This window comes from Canis aureus, chromosome 25 (genome assembly GCF_053574225.1).
Source record: "Canis aureus isolate CA01 chromosome 25, VMU_Caureus_v.1.0, whole genome shotgun sequence".
In the NCBI taxonomy this organism is placed as follows: Eukaryota; Metazoa; Chordata; class Mammalia; order Carnivora; family Canidae; genus Canis; species Canis aureus.
In genome coordinates, this window is record NC_135635.1 from 17,713,945 (window position 1) to 17,733,980 (window position 20,036).

General features: G+C 38.0%; 1 protein-coding gene across 7 annotated transcripts in view; it reads left to right on the plus strand.

Annotated features, from left to right (window-relative positions):
• The window catches only part of SINHCAF (SIN3-HDAC complex associated factor), a 34,017-nt gene that overhangs the window by 5,598 nt on the left and 8,383 nt on the right, over positions 1–20,036 (plus strand). For 3 of the 7 annotated variants that reach the window (XM_077870556.1, XM_077870560.1, XM_077870562.1), the window contains exons 2-4: positions 9,544–9,691; positions 11,642–11,741; positions 13,461–13,587. In XM_077870556.1, coding sequence (XP_077726682.1) covers positions 9,564–9,691; positions 11,642–11,741; positions 13,461–13,587 — 355 coding nt within the window. In that variant the 5' untranslated portion in view covers positions 9,544–9,563. Of the gene's footprint in view, positions 1–1,554; positions 2,042–8,389; positions 8,450–9,543; positions 9,692–11,641; positions 11,742–13,460; positions 13,588–20,036 lie in introns of those variants that run through there. The other 4 variants (XM_077870559.1, XM_077870558.1, XM_077870561.1 and 1 more) reach the window with 3 other exon arrangements.

Consider the following 20,036-nt stretch of genomic DNA (forward strand, 5'->3'; position numbering starts at 1 on the left):
AATGACTCCAAAATACTCGTTTTTTTTTTTAATGCACTTTATTGTGAACACCATTTCCCATTTGGTGCCCTTAAATATACCCTTCAGATCTGTTTTGCCCATCCCACTCTTCAGGTATTAGCAAATTCTGCCTGTATCTGTGTACCATGTACAGACAACACCTGGTTGTAATATAAGACTTAGTTCCTGCCCTGCAACACCTTACCATTGAGAGGAAGGAGATAATATATCAAACAAGTATGTGAAAATCCTGTTAGGTATTATACAGGTATTGACAGCTTTTGTTTAAAAAAGAAAAATCCTAATTTCTGAGTTAAGGGGATAGAGGTAAAACCATCCCAAACAGAGATAACTTGAGTAGAGATGTGGCTAGTTGTTAAAGTTGGTTTGACACTCCTGGGATATCAGGATTCCAAGTTGGGAGCAGCTGGTAGGCAGGACCAGATCCTGAAAAGCTTTGCATTTCTTGCCAGGGAGTTGAGATATTATTCTAAAACACTTATTGACACCTTGGAAGAGATGATTGATGTTTGAGCTTTAGGAAGGTACCACCTGTTTGAAGGTTCTGAGAATGTCAGTTATGAGGCTTCAGCACCCTGATTAGGGGACCAGTAGGCAATAGGGACAGAAGGGACATGAACCAGAGAAGTGAAGGAAGAGCAGAATCTTTAAGAACTTCATAGTGCACATGTTGGGGGCCCTGCAGAGGATGAGAAGGGAGAGAGACCAGTTGAATTCCAGATTTTTTTGTGTGACTGTATAGGTGACAACTAAGATAGGTGAACACTAGAAGAACATGTTTTGGAGAGAAGATTACGTAATTAATTTAGAGTATTTAAAGGTTAGGACTTGGCCAGTCCTTGTGTTGATGCCTTATAGGTACTATTCAGAAATGGAAGAATCAGAGTGCTTAAATTTTTCTGAGGTTTGGGTCAGACCGGGTACATGCTACCATATCTCCTTTCTTAACATTTTCAAGTTCGGAAACAGAACGGCTCCATACCTTAAAAACTCCCTGAAAAAAAAAAACAAGTTTCCCTTTTCTCACAAATCTGGGCTTAAAAGAAAACCTTCAGTAATCAGGATTCCCTGGGAAAGATAGAGATTTTATTTCTATGATGTACAAGTCTTATAATTCAAGGAAATAAGTAGGATACAGATTCTGGTATTTTCATACTCTTGCTTCACAGCGTCCCTGGAAAGTAGAAGTGAGATTTCACCCTAATATTGCAGAGAGGGCAAATAAAATTAGAAGTGACTTCCTATTGAATTGTAAAGACGAAAGCAGAAATAGACTTCAGCTTGACTCATTACAATGCCTTTTTCACCAGACTCAACAGTAGTTACATTTCTTAATAATCATCCATTCAAAGTAAATAAATACTATCTTCCCAACCTTTACAGTTTTCTCATGCACTGGAATCACTTTTAATCTAGAATTGAGATATACCCAGTGTTTTTTTTTTTTTTTTCATTCTATTAAAAATGGGAAGACCTAGTATTTTATTTTATTTTTACACTGTCTAAAACTCAGAGACCTGGATTTTTTATTTTTATTTTTAACCTATGCTATTTCAGTTGAAGTCTTTATTTCTGAGTTTGACCTCTTTCCTGTAGGATGAATTCTAGGTTCTTCTGAGTGTGGATTCCATAGGCAGCCATAATTAATACTTTACCATGTAATTTCTCAGAGACTGGGTGCATGTGTGGAGAGTCTTTGGCAAACAAGTGGGGTTGGTGTCCACAACCCTTTCTTAGTTTTTCTCCAGGCAGGTTAAAATTTGTTCCTTAAAAGTGAGCAAGTAAAGTAAATTCAGAAGTTTTGATGTTGGGATGTGGACTGGTCTGAAGGATGTAAGAGGGAATAATCATGTTCAGTTGCTTTGGCTTTCCTTAAGCTCTGATGAAACCGGTCTCATTATTGGGAACATTGCAGCCAAGTGGCCTAGCAGCATGAGAACACAAAAACAGTCGTCTTTGACTCCTTGTGAAGTGTTGCTCCAGTTACACTGTTAGCGTTTACTGGATCCTGTGCTTACAGGTAATTAAAGATAGCATACCTCTGACTAAAAATGGTGTCAAGGGTGACTTTAACAATCACAGCAACTAAAAGTTGCTCATAACTTTTGATCATGGGTGTTTTTCGATGCTTCTATCTCTTTTCGCATCATTTTGTTCTTTAAAGTTCAGCTCTAAAGAAATGCCATCTCTTTCACTTCAGAGTTGTCTTTGGTTGCTTGGTTCCTTTTGTCTTTGTTCACTGCTTCCTTCCCACTTTACAAATCTTTTGCATGTCTCTTCTCTGCAGCTTCCTTCCCATCATGCTCGATGTCCACTCTACTCTCTGCCGTGGAGTATATTTCCTAATGTGTATCTCTCCATCTGTATGTCTTTGAGGAAGTTTGTTTAAGCTCTCTGGGCTCTTTCAGATCCTTCTTTAGTTAAGTCAAGGTGTGCGATGGTAACTAAGGTTTTGGGGGCGTGGTGCTAGAAAGGAGGAAAGTGAAAGTAAACTTCCTTCATTCTTGCTCCCCTCAGAGGCAACCACTAGTTACTAGTTTTTAAAAACCTATTTTTAAAAAGCCAGTTTATGTATTTAAGGTCCCATTTTAAAAACACTATGAGATTGTACTGTATAGCTATTACTCGGGAGTAGAACAAGATATCTTGGATAGTTCCCACACTGTATATATGTCACAGATCTCTGCAATTAGGGGCTGAAACTGTATTCTCTAGTATGGAGGCATCATAATTTAACCAGCCTAAGAATTCATGGACATTTAGGATGCTTCCAGTATCTTGTGGGTTTGTTTGTTGGTTTGTTTTAAAGGTCTGTGTCAGTTGGTTTTTAGAAAAAGTGAGGATAAAAAAAAAAAAAAAAGAAAAAAAAAAAGAAAAAGTGAGGATTAGAAGCTGTGGGATTTTGATATATTGAAAATGACCAAAAAAAAAAAAAAAAAAGACCCACTTTCAGAATACTTTTTTGGGAGGTTACACTCTTACTTGTTATCAGAATTTCATTTCCCAAAGTGGCATGGATAAGTTGCAATACTAACTAAAGTTGATTTATCATCCTTGGCGTACATACTTTCAGTTTTTTTCTATCCAGTCCATCAAGTGGCATTTTGAGTTTTTTGAAAGGTATTTTTGAAAATAAAAAAACCCCTTTACTTCCTGAATGGAATCTAGAAAGTGGAATTGGGGAAGTTATATTTAGAAGGAACTATTGGTGTTCTTCAAAGTGCACCCAAAAAGGCGATCCTATTAGATTTTGAATTTATCATAGTAAGATAAATCTCTATTTTCCTAAATGTTAAATTAATACCCCCGTAAGATTTAAAAGACAAGAATACCCTGGAATTAGGTTCTTCACCTCACTGTCTCCAATCCCATATTAAAAGGGTACTAAAAGCTTTAGAGTTTGCATTTCACTGTTCTTCATACTGTTTCCTGATTAAAGTCAAGCTTAAAATGAATTTAGTATTGTTAAAAGACCCTCTTTAAGCCTAGAATTATTTAACAAAACTTATCTTAAATAGCATCCCTTCATATTAGCTATTGTTATGAAGATTCCTTTTCTTTCCCATTTATATTTTATTGCACTCAGTAAACTTAACCTTCTGCAAGTTGAATTAAGTGTAAAATAGATATCATTTCTGCTGTTCGGCTTCATAATCTCATTAGGTTAGATTAGAATTGGTCCTTTTGATGGGGTTCCTGACTTGCTTAGACAATTGGTAGAGCATTGGACTCTTGATCTCGGGGTTGTGAGTTTGAGCCCCACATAGGGCACAGAGATTACTTGATGAATAAATAAAGGATAGAATTGGTCCTTTTGTATCTTTGATATACAGCATTGACCCCACTGTTTCCTTGTGTTAACACTAAGGTTGCAGTCCCTGTCTATTCATTAATTTGATCATGAGGTTTATATGAAGTGTGCAGCTTTAAAGTGGGGGGGGGGAACCAATAAATTAATCAAATGTTTAGAATTAATTGTTGCAGTTTTTTAAAAATCACTTTTTGTTGTCTGTGTATGATATTTTGCTCATATAATCACAGTTATTTCTTTTATGGTTTTTGCTGACTTAACTATTAATTTTAATCTTTTTAACTTTGGGGGATTGGATTAAGTTGGACAGAACAGTAAAAATTTGTGGCTATTTGGCTAATAGTGCCCAAAGAAATAATGTTAATGAGAGTGGCTTAAAACATGAGATGCTATATAAACAACTTTTTAAAAGATTTTATTTGACAGAGCACAAGCAAGGGGAACATGAGCTGGAGAGGGAGAAGCAGGCAGGGAGCCCTACGTGGGGCTCAGTCCCAGGACCCTGGGATCATGACCTGAGCTGAAAGCAGATGCTTAACCGACTGAGCCACCCAGGTGCCCATATAAACATAACTTTTAAAAAAAAACCCAACTTGTTTAAAAGAGTTTAATCAGCACATTTATTGAGTACTTACTAAGTGATAGGGATTATTCTAGCTGCTGATGTTACAAAGATATATAAAGACAGGAGAATTCCTAACCTAGTCTATTTTCATTTTTAAAAACAAGCTTTTTGAATTCACACACCATAAAATTCACTCTTTTAAAGCGTACAATTCAGTGGTTTTTAGTATTTTTAGAGTTTTGCAACCATCACCACTGTTCTAATTTTGGAAGTCAAATGGCACTTTTTAATGAGCATTTTAAGTCTTTCTGATTTTTTGGCTTTATCTCAAAGCTTAATTTTCTTTTGCTTTCCCCTACACACTTAAGAGCAAGATTGTATGGTGTCCACTCTCTTCTGTAATTATTCATCAATTAGGAAGCAGATGATATTAGCTTCCGTCTGTGAAAACAGTGCCGAATGATGTGATTACCTGTGAGAATAGATGCAAAAGTCACAAATAGTTTAAGAGCTTACGGTGTTACTTGAACAAATAAAATAAATTGTTCTGGAGGAATTGTTTTTTTTTTTTTTTTTTTTTTTTTTTATTATTATTATTTTTTTTATTGGTGTTCAATTTACTAACATACAGAATAACACCCAGTGCCCGTCACCCATTCACTCCCACCCCCCGCCCTCCTCCCCTTCTACCACCCCTAGTTCGTTTCCCAGAGTTAGCAGTCTTTACGTTCTGTCTCCCTTTCTGATATTTCCCACACATTTCTTCTCCCTTCCCTTATTTTCCCTTTCACTATTATTTATATTCCCCAAATGAATGAGAACATATAATGTTTGTCCTTCTCCGACTGACTTACTTCACTCAGCGGAATTGTTTAATATTCCACAAATGTGGAACTAGGAAAGAAGTATTCTAAAGAACCACCAGGTTTGTTGAAATACCAGAAATTCCAGGTTTAAAATCTAGTTGTGTCAAACCTACCTACCACCTTATCAAGTATAAAAAGTAAGCTGATTTCAGAACCATGCTGTGACCTTAGTTTTCCTCTGGACAGTGGGTAGGTTTTTTAGGGTTGTTTTTGTTTTGTTTTGTTTTGTTTTATTTATTTTTTTTATTTTATTTATTTTGTTTTGTTTTGTTTAAACATTAGCGAGTCTGTAGATTCTGTGAAAATAATTTCATTAATTTCTGGGCTCCCCAAAGCTCAAAATGGTTAAACACCAACAACTGGGTTGCTGTAAACAAAGCCCAAAATGAAACCCCTGTGTATTTGCTGCAGATTCCCAGGTGCCTCTCAAGTGCAGGAATAAGCTCAGAAAAGGTTTAATAGGTTTAAGTAATCATCCATTAAAAGGTTCATACACTACTTGTGTGTTGCGTCAGAGCAAGTGCCTTGCATCTTACTCCCTGTAGCACTGCCTACAAGAGTGTGGACCCTGGGTTTAGACCCCTCTCAGACATTGCAGCAAAATTTTATCAGTATGAACATAAAATCTCAGAGCTGCGTAAAGGGTTGTTAATTAGAAGATATCAGGCTATTTTATTTTCCCTGATACTTAAAAAAGAATATTAATCTGAAGAATGGGATGTCTTGTGGGGACTGTTGGGTAAGTTTTGTGGAGATCCCCACCAACAAAAAAAAATCCTATTGAACACTTGATTCACAATAGCTGCTTATAAAAAGGAAGGCCTCAGCATTTAGCTATAACCCTAGCATTCCTTAAAAACTTACCAGTGTAATAGCTGGCACAACCTGTGTTTCTTGGTCAAATCCAGCCTCAGTGAAGGTAGTTCTGTCTTGGGAGATGATCCAAATGCTGTATGGTTTTGATGGCATGTTTATTTGCGTAGAGGGAAGGGGATTGTGAGGGGAGAGATCGGAATCTATCTGTTGTAATAGGATTTGGTCTGTGTATTAATGGAATGAACTGGCCTTTCTTGCTGTACTTCCTTTGTCCTTGCTGAGAAGGGAGGCTGAAGTTTCCTAGAGCTATTGATGAAGTTGGCGACTGTAAGAGGAAGTGTGGACTTTTGACCTTCTTGATGGTAATGGAGAATGTTAGGGGAGTTTGGAGAGCCCACAGGTTAGTTTTGAGGATAGAAAGAGCTGTAACATTTTTTGCTTCAATGGGAATACACAATCATTTTCTTCAGGACATTTTCTTTTCATTTATCATTTGGATTTGTTTGGGGGAAAACATCGATATCTCATTTCACAGGCCTTATCACACCTTTGAGTATCTTCTTTTCCTCTCAAAAAAATCAAATTCCTAAATACTCCCATTTAACAAGAATAATCAACTAAGCATATTTTGTTTTCATGTTTTAACAACTTCTATTCTTTTTTTTTAGATTTTATTTTTTTAAATTTTTATTTATTTATGATAGTCACACAGAGAGAGAGAGAGAGAGAGGCAGAGACACAGGCAGAGGGAGAAGCAGGCTCCATGCACTGGGAGCCCGACGTGGGATTCCCGGGTCTCCAGGATCGCGCCCTGGGCCAAAGGCAGGTGCTAAACCGCTGCGCCACCCAGGGATCCCAACAACTTCTATTCTTGAAGTGATTGTTTAGACTTAATTATTGAAATGGTCAGTGGCCTTCTGCCCTGCCCTACCTCCCTTCTTTGCCTGCCTTCCTCACCTACAAAAACATTAAAGAACACTTGATAAACAATAGCCCCTTTAAAAGGAAAGCTTCAGTGTTTAGCTAATTGCTTGCTAATAAAATATTTTCTTAGAAATAAATAATAAATCCTTTGTCCATATTTCAGAATTCCTCAATCTCAGACCTACCCACACAGCCTGGATATTTGATTATTTCTGTGAATTGCTTTTGTAAATACTTGCTCTGGTATACTAACCAGAATTGAGATGGAATGGGATCAGATAGGTCATCCAAAGACATACCAAACTTTTTGTTTTACTCATATATTTCAGTGTATTTCTAAAATAATTTCATTTAAAGATTGTATTAAAAAAATAAATATTTTATTTATTCTTGAGAGACTGCGGCGGGGGGGCGGGGGGTAGGCAGAGACATAGGCAGAGGGAGAAGAGGCTCCCTGCGTGAAGTCTGAAGTCTGATGTGGGACTTAACCCCAGGACCCTGGGATCACGACCTGACCTGAAGGCAGATGCTCAACCACTGAGCCACCCAGGCGCGCCCTCTAAAAGAACTTTATTTATTTATTTTTAAAGACTTTATTTATTTATTCATGAGAGACACAGAGAGGCAGAGACACAGGCAGAGAGAGAAGTAGGCTCCATGCAAGGAGCCCGGTGTGGGACTCGATCCCAGGACTCCAGGATCATGCCTTGGGCCAAAGGCAGGCACTCAACCGCTGAGCCACCCAGGCGTCCCTCTAAAAGAACTTTAAAAGAGATAATGTTCTTGGTTATAACTCCTAAAACTATAGGTACTAATCTAATTGGTATTAATGATTTTTTCTTATTGATGCTGTATATGATACTTTTGCGGTGATTTGTAAGATTTGGACTCCTACACACAAGTGTCCATTGGGGTTTGTTTATTTATTTTTAAAACTTTTTTTTAAGGGATTTTATTTATTTATTCATGAGAGACCGAGAGAGAGGCAGAGACACACAGGGAGAGGGAGAAACAGGTTCCATGCAGAGAGCCCCATGCGGGACTCGATTCTGATAATGGTGGGATCAGGCCCTGAGCCAAAGGCAGACGCTCAACTGCTAAGCCACCCAGGTGACCCTCCTTTGGGGTTTAGTTTCTATATTCATTGCCTTTTTACTCCCTCTCTTAGTCCAGATGTTCTCGTGAAACTGGCCCTTAGTTTGGAAACTAAATTTCTTCTATGGTGGGTGTTTACTGCCAGCTACATTTTTGCTACATCTAGCTCTAGAGCTGCTTCTTCATTTCTTGCTTGATGTTAAGGGGTTTTTTTTTGGTCATGAGACTCACAATTTATCATACCTTCTATTTCTTGGACATCTGCTTCTCACTATTTATTACTGCTCGCAGGCACAGGACTCCATAGAAGAAGAGCTCCAAAAACTTCTATAAAACTGAATCAGACCAATGGTTAGGAAATATGAACTTGTTTTTTCTTTTTTTAAAGATTTTGAGAAAAAAAAAATAAAGATTTTGAGAGATAGTAAGGGGAGGGAGAGGGAGAAGCAGACTCTCCATGGAGCAGGTAGGAGCAGGTAGTCCCATGTGGGGCTCAATCCCAGAACCTCCTTGGGGTCATGACCTAAGCCAGAGGCAGCCGCTTACCCTATTGAGCCACCTATGTGCCCCATGAACTGGTTTTTAATTCATCTTAATGATGCATAAAAAAATTTTTTTTTTTAAATTTTATTCACTTATTCACGAGAGACACAGAGAGGCAGAGACACAGGCAGAGAGAGAAGCAGTCTCCATGAAGGAAGCCTGATAGCGGACTTGGGGGACTCGATCCTGGATTCCAGGATCACGCCCTGAGCCGAAGGCAAACACTCAACCACTAAACCACCCAGGCGTCCCTAATGACGTATAAAATTGTTAAATTCTGACCTTGGATTTTTGTGAATTTTACATCCTCCTTTCAGTAGTAGAGTCAACTTGCCAGCTTTGAACTTTACATTATCACAGAAGAAATCCCCTCTAACTTCCCATAGGGCAAAGTATTATGGGTTGATGTATATTGAGCTAGTTATGTTCTTAGTATCAAATAGTGGCCATGATAAATGCTCAGAACTTCCCCAGTGGGGAGTCACATCAATACAAAGGTGCAAAATAGAAGGGGGGTGCCTTTCCTTAAATTTTAGGATGCATCCTTCATTGTGTATGATTGAATCATTTTATAGTGGGGAGAGTTTGTTAGATTTTCTACTTAAGTTGATTTTTAAAATATGCCTGCCTCCCCTCATTTTTGGAATGAGCGTTGCCAGAAGGGTAGAAGAAGGTGTGGTAGAGGCCTTTTTAAGTAACTGAGCTATTCTATATGTTTTATATACTTGCCATGCTAGTGCCAAGAATGGAGGTAGATATGGGAGGTCTTCCCCGGAGCCCTCCTGTCTGGCATGGTCATGTAATATCAAGTTACTGGGGGTGGGGTGGAACAGAGAATTCTCTTTTAATGGTTCCTTGTTACAACCCTCAACAAAGCTGTGTCACTTCCCTTGGCTTTACAGACTATTGCCCAGAAGAAAAGATGTTTGGTTTTCACAAGCCAAAGATGTACCGAAGTATAGAGGGCTGCTGTATTTGCAGAGCGAAGTCCTCCAGTTCTCGATTCACTGACAGTAAACGCTATGAAAAGGACTTCCAGAGCTGTTTTGGGTAAGATCATCTGATGTTTTTACCATCCTTAGAGTGAAAAACATCACAGCTTACGGAAATATTTCCAAGCAAGGCAGGCAATTGGAGTAATGTGCTAATAAATTAAAATCATTTACAGTCTCATCTAGGCTATTTTAAAGCTCTCGCTTTGAAAACGAATCAAACAATCTGACAACCTGCACTTTTCCAGATTATAAGGAACTACCAAATTTGGAAGCCTCTTAATTATCCCAAACAAACTCTTTGGTTTTTAACTTAAAGATATATAGAAACTTTAAAAAAAATTTACTCTTATTCTCTCTTAATAGTAGTTGTCCTCTGATAGTTGTCTATTTGCATTGTTTTTCCATATTATGGAAGTTTAACTCCCATCTCCTGAGGACAATAGCAAGACTTAATGTTCTGCCTCAAAATCTATCAGGGTACATGCATTTCATTTTATAATTTTGTTAATTAATTAATTAAAGATTTCTTTATTAAGGTGAGGGAGACAGGGGGAGGAAGAGAGAATCTCTCAAGCAGACTCCCTCCTGAGTGCAGGCCTTATGCTGGGCTCCATCCCAGAACCTTGAGATCATGATCTAGGCTGGACGCTTAACTGACTGTGCCATCCAGGTGCCCCTCACTTTATCTTTTGACAGTGAACCTCTGCTTAATAAAATGGATTTTACTTTCCAACAAATACTTGGATAAATATTTACTGTTGAACCATTTCCCGTGGTAGAAGTTATTTTTTACCACTTTGTTCTTTTTTGATAAAAATATTTGTTGATTATTTATTTGTTAGTCTTGGATTTTATAGTTGTCTTGAAGGTTGTCAGAGAGTTTCTTTTGACCTTGCCATTTCAAATTACATTTTTCTCTTAATGTTTCCAATGTTATACATGATAAAAGTTACCAGTATTTTTCTGTATGTATTTATAATACAGGAAAAATGTATCAAATGAAAGTTCTTCAAAGATATAATTTAAAAAGAGCTTGGTAGAGATTTTCCCCCTATGCAGATCCAGTCATGTAAAAAAAAATTACAGTGCCTCTCCAGTTATGTGTCTTATAAAACTAGAATATTATGATAACATTTTTGTTTTAAAGATTTTATTAAAAAATAATAATAAAAATAAAGATTTTATTTATTCATGAGAGGCAGAGGGAGAAACAGGGAGCGCAATGTGGGACTCAATCCCTGGACTCGGGATCACATCCTGAGCGGAAGGCAGACACTCAACCAACCACTGAGCCACCCAGGTGCCCCATGATAACATTTTTTTACTTAAAGGGTGGTATTTTGTTGCCTATGGAAGTATCTACATACTTCTGAAAGATTAATTGAACAACATTGTTTGAAACCATGGTGACCAGGATCTCCTCTAGGTGTTATATTTTACTATTATTTAATTTTAAAAACATTATTTTAGAATGACCACATTGCAGTACATAGAATTGGTTCATTGGATCGAGGAGTTTATTATATGTACAAAATGTACTACAGAAACCATGGAACTGGATCACCTAGGACAATTAGAAATAGCATCTATAATCAGGTATATTTTTTCTAAAAGAAATGTGCTTGCATGAACTCCTTTTTTTTTTTTTAAACCTTTTTTTGAAAGATTTTATTTATTTATTCATGAGAGACACAGAGAAAGAGAAAGAGAAAGAGGCAGAGACACAGGCAGAGGGAGAAGCAGGCTCCATCAGGAAGCCCAATGTGGGGTTTGATCCCGGGACTCCCGGATCACTTCTGAGCCAAAGGCAGATGGTCAACCACTGAGCCACCCAGGCGTCCCCTAACATTTTGTTTTTAAGTAATCTCTACACCCAATGTGAACGTTAAACTTAAAACCCTCAGATCAAAAGTTGCATGGTCTACCAACTGAGCCAGCCAGGTGCTCCTGCATGAATTCTTTAATGTAAATGAGACTAATAAAGGTTTGGTTGTTTTCTTATCAGGTTGCATGAAACTCGTTCAGGAGACATCTGTAATGCCTGTGTCCTGCTTGTGAAAAGATGGAAGAAGTTGCCAGCAGGATCAAAAAAAAACTGGAATCATGTTAGTTCACCTTTTGTCTTTCTCAGTTATACCTCTATTACATTTAAAGTAACATTAGTTTCCCCCTAATTTAGAAGTAGTTGTCTCTCAGATGGAAAAGTGAAAGAATAAAGTAAAACACTGGTTACTGTTCATATATAATTACTAAACATTTTGGCATGTTTAGAAGCAAAATAGCTTGGTGTAGCGTTTCCCTAAGGCTGTATCCAATATCCTCATTTTGGAGATCCACAGTGTACATTCACATATTTTTAGATTTTTTTTTTTAGGATTTTATTTATTTATTCATGAGAGACACAGAGAGTGGCAGAGACATAGAGGGAGAGGCAGTCTCCGTGCTGGAAGCCCAATGCGGGATTTGATCCCGGGACTCCGGAATCACTTCCTGAGCCAAAGGCAGATGCTCAACTGCTGAGCCACCCAAGTGTCCCTATTTTTAGATTTAACACAGAAAATCCTTGAGTTATTTAGACGTGGATCCTTTTTTCATCTCTAGGATAACATTTATCTTAACTCACGGTAGTACTATCATGAGCATGTAGGGTTTTAAATTAACTGAATTTGAATCCTGTCGTTACCACTTACTGGTTGTGAACTTTGGGCAATTTACATTTACTTACAAAGCACAAGGATGATAGCTATCTCACAGCTCTTTTAAGAACCGAATGAGATTATATGTGTTCAAGTCTAACACAGTGATCAAGTATATGGAAGCCATGCTTATTCTCTATTTAAATCTAGTTGCGGTCATACTGGTGTATGTAAATGTATGTTCTGTTTGCCATTGTCACTGATTTTCAATGACCAGAATAACACTATTAAGCCTTATTTAATTCTTTTGTATGTTAGCTTTTAGAAAATTTTTTGGCATTTATACAAAATATTTGTATTTAAGCAGGCAGAGATTTATTCTTAGCTATCTTTTCCTAACACTAGCCTTTCAGTGTCCTTTGGTGACTATGTTACTTACGACTTCTAAAAAAAAGTCACAAAAAAGTGAATTTTCTTTAATAACTTAGCTGGAGAAGATCCAAATTGTGAATTTGAAGGTGAGGGCAACCTTTTTTAAGGATAGAAATCTGCAGATAATGAATGTGAAAGAATCGTGAGAAATGATACCATGCAGGCCTGGACCAATGGCAAAGCTAGATGTGAGAGATCATACCATTGTCATCATGTAAATGATCTCAGGGATTAAAATGTGTAGTGTAGAGAAAAGAGCATAAAGCATAGGTGTGAAAACCTTGATTTGAGTCTTGTACTCTTTTCTACCCATTCTTGCCCATTTACTAGCTTAGTGAAATAAGGCAAAAGATAATTTCTCTTGTTTTCCTTCATCCTAAATTGGAGTAACAAAAATAGTCCCCTTACTTAGTGAAGGTAAAATCAAAGTGTATGAAAGCTTTTTGTAAACCATACTGTCTTTTAGAAATGTTAGTTGTTGTTAGGCTTGATTTTCTTTAACCTCTTGGGCCAGTCTAAATCTAATTTTTTTGTTCAGCACACTGTTACTATTGCCTGCTTCAAAGAAAAAAAATAGTAGATGAACTGTTTAATAGTACTGTGTGATGATTAAAAGTACACATGTGCTCTCAAACACTCCTGAGTCGAAAACTGGTTCTCAGTTTTGGCTTCTTCAGATAGGCATTTGTCTGAACCAAAGGAATACAAGAGGTGTCATTTTTTAAATGGTATTAAATATTCAGTATTTTCTTCCAGGTGGTAGATGCAAGGGCAGGACCCAGTCTGAAGACTACTTTGAAACCAAAGAAAGTGAAAACTCTATCTGGAAACAGGATAAAAAGCAACCAGATCAGTAAACTACAGAAGGAATTTAAACGTCACAGTAAGTTTGATAGTGAAATATGAGTACTCAAGAATAGTTGTTTGGTCTTTATTTTTGTCTGGGGCTGGCATATGGTATGTATAGATTTTTAAAATTTCTTTTAAAAAGTGTACAAAGGTATTGTCGAGTTAGTAGAGATAGTTCTTTGGCGTCTTGAAATTAATTTTGATGTCATCAAAGTACTCTGATTAGCCATTTCTTTTTTTTTTTTAAGATTTTATTTATTTATTCATGAGAGACACACACAGAGGCAGAGACACAGGCTATCATCATCTTAAATTTTCTAGAAGATGTATGTGTCAGGCTTGTTTACTTGATTTTTATGCATAAGGAAATTGATGTCTGAGATATGCAGAAAAGGTATGTAAATAATTAGTGGACAATCTGAGACCAAAGCCCAGGTTTTCTCGAAAGTAACTTTAGAAATAATAATTCACATGTTGCTGTAAAGCTAACCTCAGGACTTTCAGGTTTCTGGGGCAGTGTGTGTTGTGTGGAGTGATGGAATGGAAGAAGGAATGACAAATTAATATCGGGTTCATATACTCTTTTTTTTTTTTTAAGATTTTATTTATTCGTGAGAGACACACAGAGAGAGGCAGAGAGAAGCAGGCTCCATGCAGAAGCCCAATGTGGGATTCGATTCTGAGACTCTGGGATCACGCCCTGAGCTAAAGGCAGATGCTCAACTGCTGAGCCACCCAGGCAGTCCAAGAGGGGAGGATTTCTAAGGCAGCACTACTGAATCAAACACATTAGTATTTCTGTAGCAAAAATTTAAGAGTATTAACATAGGTGGATAAATAAAACTTGTATGGGTTAGTCAGGTTCATTTACTCTAATTTTATAGTTCACATCAGGCCAGATTTTGTGGCTGAATGGGTTAGGAATAACCTTTCTGTTTTCAGGGTTTTTTCAAAATTATAGATATGAATTGTGGACCGGTAATGGAGTTTTCAGAATTAAAAAAACAATAACCACAACTCTGAAGTCTTTGCATATCTCCTGCTAACTTTCTACTCTTTTAAGGTGTTCCTAGTCTATAGTTATTCTGATGATACACTTAATCTTTTGCTAAAATATCGTGATATTTTATAGTAAAATATTTAGGTAACAAATATGTGTGTATTTTGATTATACAGGTTCTTTATTATTTAAAGAAATGTATTTTTTTCAAGTTTTTATTTAAATTCAGTTAACGTACAGTGTAACTTTAGTTTCAGGAGAAGAATTTAGTGTTTCATCAGTTACATAAAACACCTAGTGCTCCTCACAAGTGCCCACCTTAATACCTATCACCCATTTAGCCCATTCTCCCCCTACCTCTTAATCCTTAGATCTCCATAGGTGAGTCTTTTCTGGTTTGCCTTTCTCTACCCCCTTCTATGTTCTTTTTTTTTTTTTTTCTCAAGTTCCACATGTGAGTGAAATCATACGATATTTGTCTTGCTGTGACTGAGTTTATTTTACTTAGCATACTTTCTAGCTCCATCCACATCAGTGCAAACCTTCTTTTTAAAATCTTGTTCTTGGGATCCCTGGGTGGCGCAGCGGTTTAGCGCCTGCCTTTGGCCCAGGGCGCAATCCTGGAGACCCGGGATCGAATCCCACGTCGGGCTCCCGGTGCATGGAGCCTGCTTCTCCCTCTGCCTATGTCTCTGCCTCTCTCTCTCTCTCTCTGTGTGACTATCATAAATAAATAAAAATTTAAAAAAATAAAAATAAAATAAAATCTTGTTCTTATGAGAGACTCCTAACTCTGGGAAACGAACTAGGGGTAGGGGAAGGGGAGGTGGGTGGGGGTGGGGGTGACTGGGTGACGGGCACTGAGGGGGGCACTTGAGGGGATGAGCACTGGGTGTTCTATATGTTGGCAAATTGAACACCAATAAAAAATAAATTTACAATAAAATAAAAAAAATAAAATAAAATCTTGTTCTTGGGCTGCCTGGGTGGCTCAGTTGGTTAAGTGTCTGCCTTTGGCTTGATCTCTAGGTGCCTGGATCAAGCTCCAAATCAAGCTTCCTGCTCAGCAGGGAGTCTGCTTCTTTCTCTGTCTCCCCCTCTCCTCTTTCTCCCTCCCTCTCACCCCCCTCCCTCCTGCCCCTCCCCACCATGAATTGTCTCTCTCTCTCAAACAAATCTTTTTTTTTTGTTCCAAACAAATAAATCTTAAAAAAAAAAATCATTCTTCTTTATGGCTGTATAGAATTCTTGCATATGTGTGTATGAACACACATGCACACCCCTCACCCCCCATCTTTATTCATTTATCTATATAGATGGACACTTGGCTTGCTTCCATATCTTGGCTATTGTAAATAGTGCTTTAATAAACATAGGAGGTGGGATGCCTGGGTGGCTCAGCGGTTGAGTGTCAGCCTTTGGCTCAAAACGTGATCCTGGAGTCCCAGAATTGAGTCCCACATTGAGCTCTGCATGGAGCCTGCTTCTTCGTCTGCCTGTGTCTCTGCCTCTCTCTCTCTCTCTCTCTCTGTGTCTCTCATGAATAAATAAATGAAATCTTTTTTTTTTTTTTTTAAGATTTACTTATTCATGACAGACACACAGAGGCAGAGACACATACAGAGGGAGAAGGAGGCTCCATGCAGGGAGCCCAATGTGGGACTTGATCCTGGGTCTCCAGGATCACACCCTAGGCCGAATGGCTGAGCCACCTGGGCTGCCCGAAATCTTTAAATAATAATAATAATAAACATAAGGGTGCACACATCTTTTCAAGTTAGTGTTTTCATTTTCTTTGGGTAAATGCTCAGTAGTGGAATTACTGGATTACATGATATTTCCCTTTTTAATTTTTTAAGGGACCTCCATACTGTTTTTTTTTCCCCCATACTGTTTTCTACAGTGGTTTGCAGCACTTTGCATTCCCAACAGTGCACAAGGATTCCTTTTTCTCCACATCTTTGCCAACACTTGTTATTTCTTGTCCTTTTTTTTTCTTTTTTTTGTAAGAATGTCTATTAACTTCCTCTGCCCATTTTGTAACTGGATTATCTGTTTATACATGTTCCCTTCCTGATTAGCTATTACCAGGGGAAGAGAAAAAGAGGGCCCTACCCTTCATTCTTACCAAGTGTTTTAATGAACATTTGGGAAATAGTAATTTTCTTCTACTACTTGAAGGTTATAGGAATTGATTATTCATATGTATCTTCTTAGCTCCTCCCTTTAATTATGGGGAAAGTGATACCTGACTCAGTTTTGCCTTACCTAAGGGAATATGTCCGGTGTAATTTTAGATTTTTATTATAAAGCTGTGTTGTGGAGGGAGGGATTGGAGAGTGAAAATAAGTCCTTTTGAAAAAGGTGTGTGGGCTTTGTAGGCTTAGGCTGAAATCGGGTTTTCCCACGTGCATTGTGAATTGCTAACACCTATGTGCATTGCAACAGTTCTGAGATGACTTGAATTTTTGTACCTCACCCACTAAATGGTGTCCTCACGTCTGATTATATATTTGCTTCCATGGGTCCTGTGTGTACCTACTTTTATTTCTGAGATATTCTTTCTTTTGTGTGGGGTACTGAAAAGGCATTATAGACCTACAGCCTGAAGAACTGGATTTGAGTTAAAGTTCTTGAAACTCAACAAAATGTGGCCTTAGTGCCACTTAACATTGAACCATACTTTTTTTTTTTTTTTTTTAAAGATTGTTTATTTGAGGGATGCCTCAGTGGCTCAGTGGTTGAGTGTCTGCCTTCCATTCAGGACGTGATCCTGGAGTTCCAGGATCAAGTCCCACATCAGGCTCCCCGCAAGGAGCCTGCTACTCCCTCTGCCTATGTCTCTACCTCTTTTTGTGTCTCTCATGAATAAATAAATAAAATATTTTTAAAAAAAGATTGTTTATTTGAGAGAGAAAGCAAGCACAAGCTGGGGGAGAGGCAGAGGGAGAAGGGGAGGGACAGATCTGAGAAATGGGAATAATCAAGTAAAAAGGGTTTTGTAAAACAAAACAAATTCCTATATATATGTTAGTTATTCTTTTTGTAATCCTTCTTAAAAATCTACAGTGAATTCTGGTTGCTATGGAATAAAGTTGTAAATCCCTAGTGCGTTTTTTGGAAGTCCTATTTTAGGTAAAGAATATTTGGGCTGAGTCAGTTCCTTTCCTATGCATAGTGTGTTCTGCTTCCACTACTTTGCTCCTCATCCCCTATCTACCATGTACTAGCTAATTACTCCTTCATGCCTTTTCAAATCCCACAATATTTAGGATTTTAAAAACTGTAGTTCTTTGAAGAATTTCCAGGCCCACATTTCTAGAAGAGAATCTTCTTCCTAACTGCATTTTTATATGGTTTGTATTTAGTGTCCCAAGTGTTAGATTAAACCAGATGAAATTGCCATTTTATAAGTAGAAAATGGTCTAGTAAACTGTAGCTTCAAATATTTCTTGGATATTAAGCACTCTCTAGGATAGTGAGTTTTCTTCACCAGCATAGAGCTGATTACTGCTGCTACTAATTGTTGGGCAAGCCTTTTAAACATTCCAGTAGATTTATTTCATAAAGTCTGCTATTCTTGAGGATTTTGTGGGTAAACTTTTGTTAATACAAAGCACTATAAGCTCTATTCATAGGTTTTCTTTAGTGTCATGTAGGATATGACATATATGTCCTTAATAAATATCCAGGGGCACCTGGATGGTGCAGTGGGTTATATGTTGGATTCCTGTTTTCCCCTTGGGTTGTGATCTCAGGGTCAGGAGATGGAGTCCCCAGTTGGGCTCCATGCTCATTATAGAGTCTGCTTGAGACCCTTTCTCCCCTCTCCTGTGCTCCCCTCCCCCTACTCGAGAACTCTCAAATGAATGAATAAACCTTTTTTTTTTTTTTTTTTTTTTTTTTTTTTTTAAGATTGTATTTATTCATGAGAGACACAGAGAGAGAGAGAGGCAGAGACACAACACAGGCAGAGGGAGAAGCAGGCTCCATGCAGGGAGCCAGTTATGGGACTTGACCTTGGATCTCCAGGGTCACACCCTGGACTGAAGGCGGCGCTAAACTTCTGAGCCACACGGGCTGCCCCCCCCCCTTTTTTTTAAATAAATCTTTTAAAAAAATACTTAATTGGTTCTTTGAATTGGAGGATTGCTATATCTGCGTATCCTGGGAGGGAGGAGTGTGGTAAGCTCAACCTCTATTTGTGATGTTGTCACCATAGAATAGCAGTAGGAAAGCCTTAGAGCATGGTGATCATCAACCAAAAGATTAATTTTCTGGCTTGTAAATTTGACTTGTCTTTTAAGGGCAAAAATACTAAGTCACGTTTAACTTGTATCTGATGGGGCAGCCCCAGTGGCACAGCGGTTTGGCTCCGCCTGTAGCCTGGGCCGTGATCCTGGAGACCCGGGGTTGAGTCCCACGTCGGGCTCCCTGCATGGAGCCTACTTCTCCTCTGCCTGTGTCTCTGCCTTTCGCTCTCGCTCTGTGTCTCTCATGAATAAATAAAATAAAATCTTAAAAAAAAAAAAAAAAAAAAAAAAACACTTGTATCTGATGAATTGCCTTTAATCCTTTTTAAGTCTGGATCTATTTTCCCTTTATAGGTAAAGTATTGTTTTTATTTGGTTGCTTTTAAGGCTTTTCCCCTGTCTTTAGTTTTAAGAATTTAATTAATGATAATGGTAGTGATTTCTTTTGAGTATATCCTGTTTGGGGTTTGCTCAGCTTGTTGAGTCTATAGGTTTATGTCTCTTGCCAATTTTGACAAGTTTTCAGTCATTATATTTCTTTGAGTACATTTTCATCTCCACCCTCTCCCTCTTTCCAGGACTGCAGTGACACAAATGCAGATTTTTGTTACAGTCCCAGAGGTTTCTTAAGTCTCTATTCAATTGTTTTCTTTGTGTTGTTCAGGTTGGGCAATTTCTCTTATTCTTTCTTCCAGTTCATTGATTGTCTCCTCTGTCCCCTCCATTCTGCTTTTAAGCACATGCATGAGCTTTTTATTTCATTTTTTTTTCCAGTTCAAATTTCAGTTACACTTGGTTGTTTTTGTTTTTTTTTTCCCACTTGGGTTTTTTTTTTTTTTTTTTTTTTTAAGGTTTTATTTATTTATTCATGACAGACACAGAGGGAGAAGCAGGCCTCCTGCAGGGAGGCCAATGCAGGGACCCTATCCTAGGACCCTGGGACCACACTCCGAACCGAAGGCAGCTGCTCAGCTGCTGAGCCACCCATACATCCCTCACTTGGTTCTTCTTTATAGCTTTTAGTTATTTATTAAACTGAGATCTGGGGATCCCTGGGTGGCTCAGCAGTTGAGTGTCTGCCTTCGGCTCAGGATGTGATCCCAGAGTTCCAGGATCAAGTCCCACATTGGGCTCCTGCATGGAGCCTGCTTCTCTTCCCTCTGCCTGTGTCTCTGCCTCTCTCTGTGTATCTCTCATGAATAAATAAATAAAATCTTAACAAAAAATAAA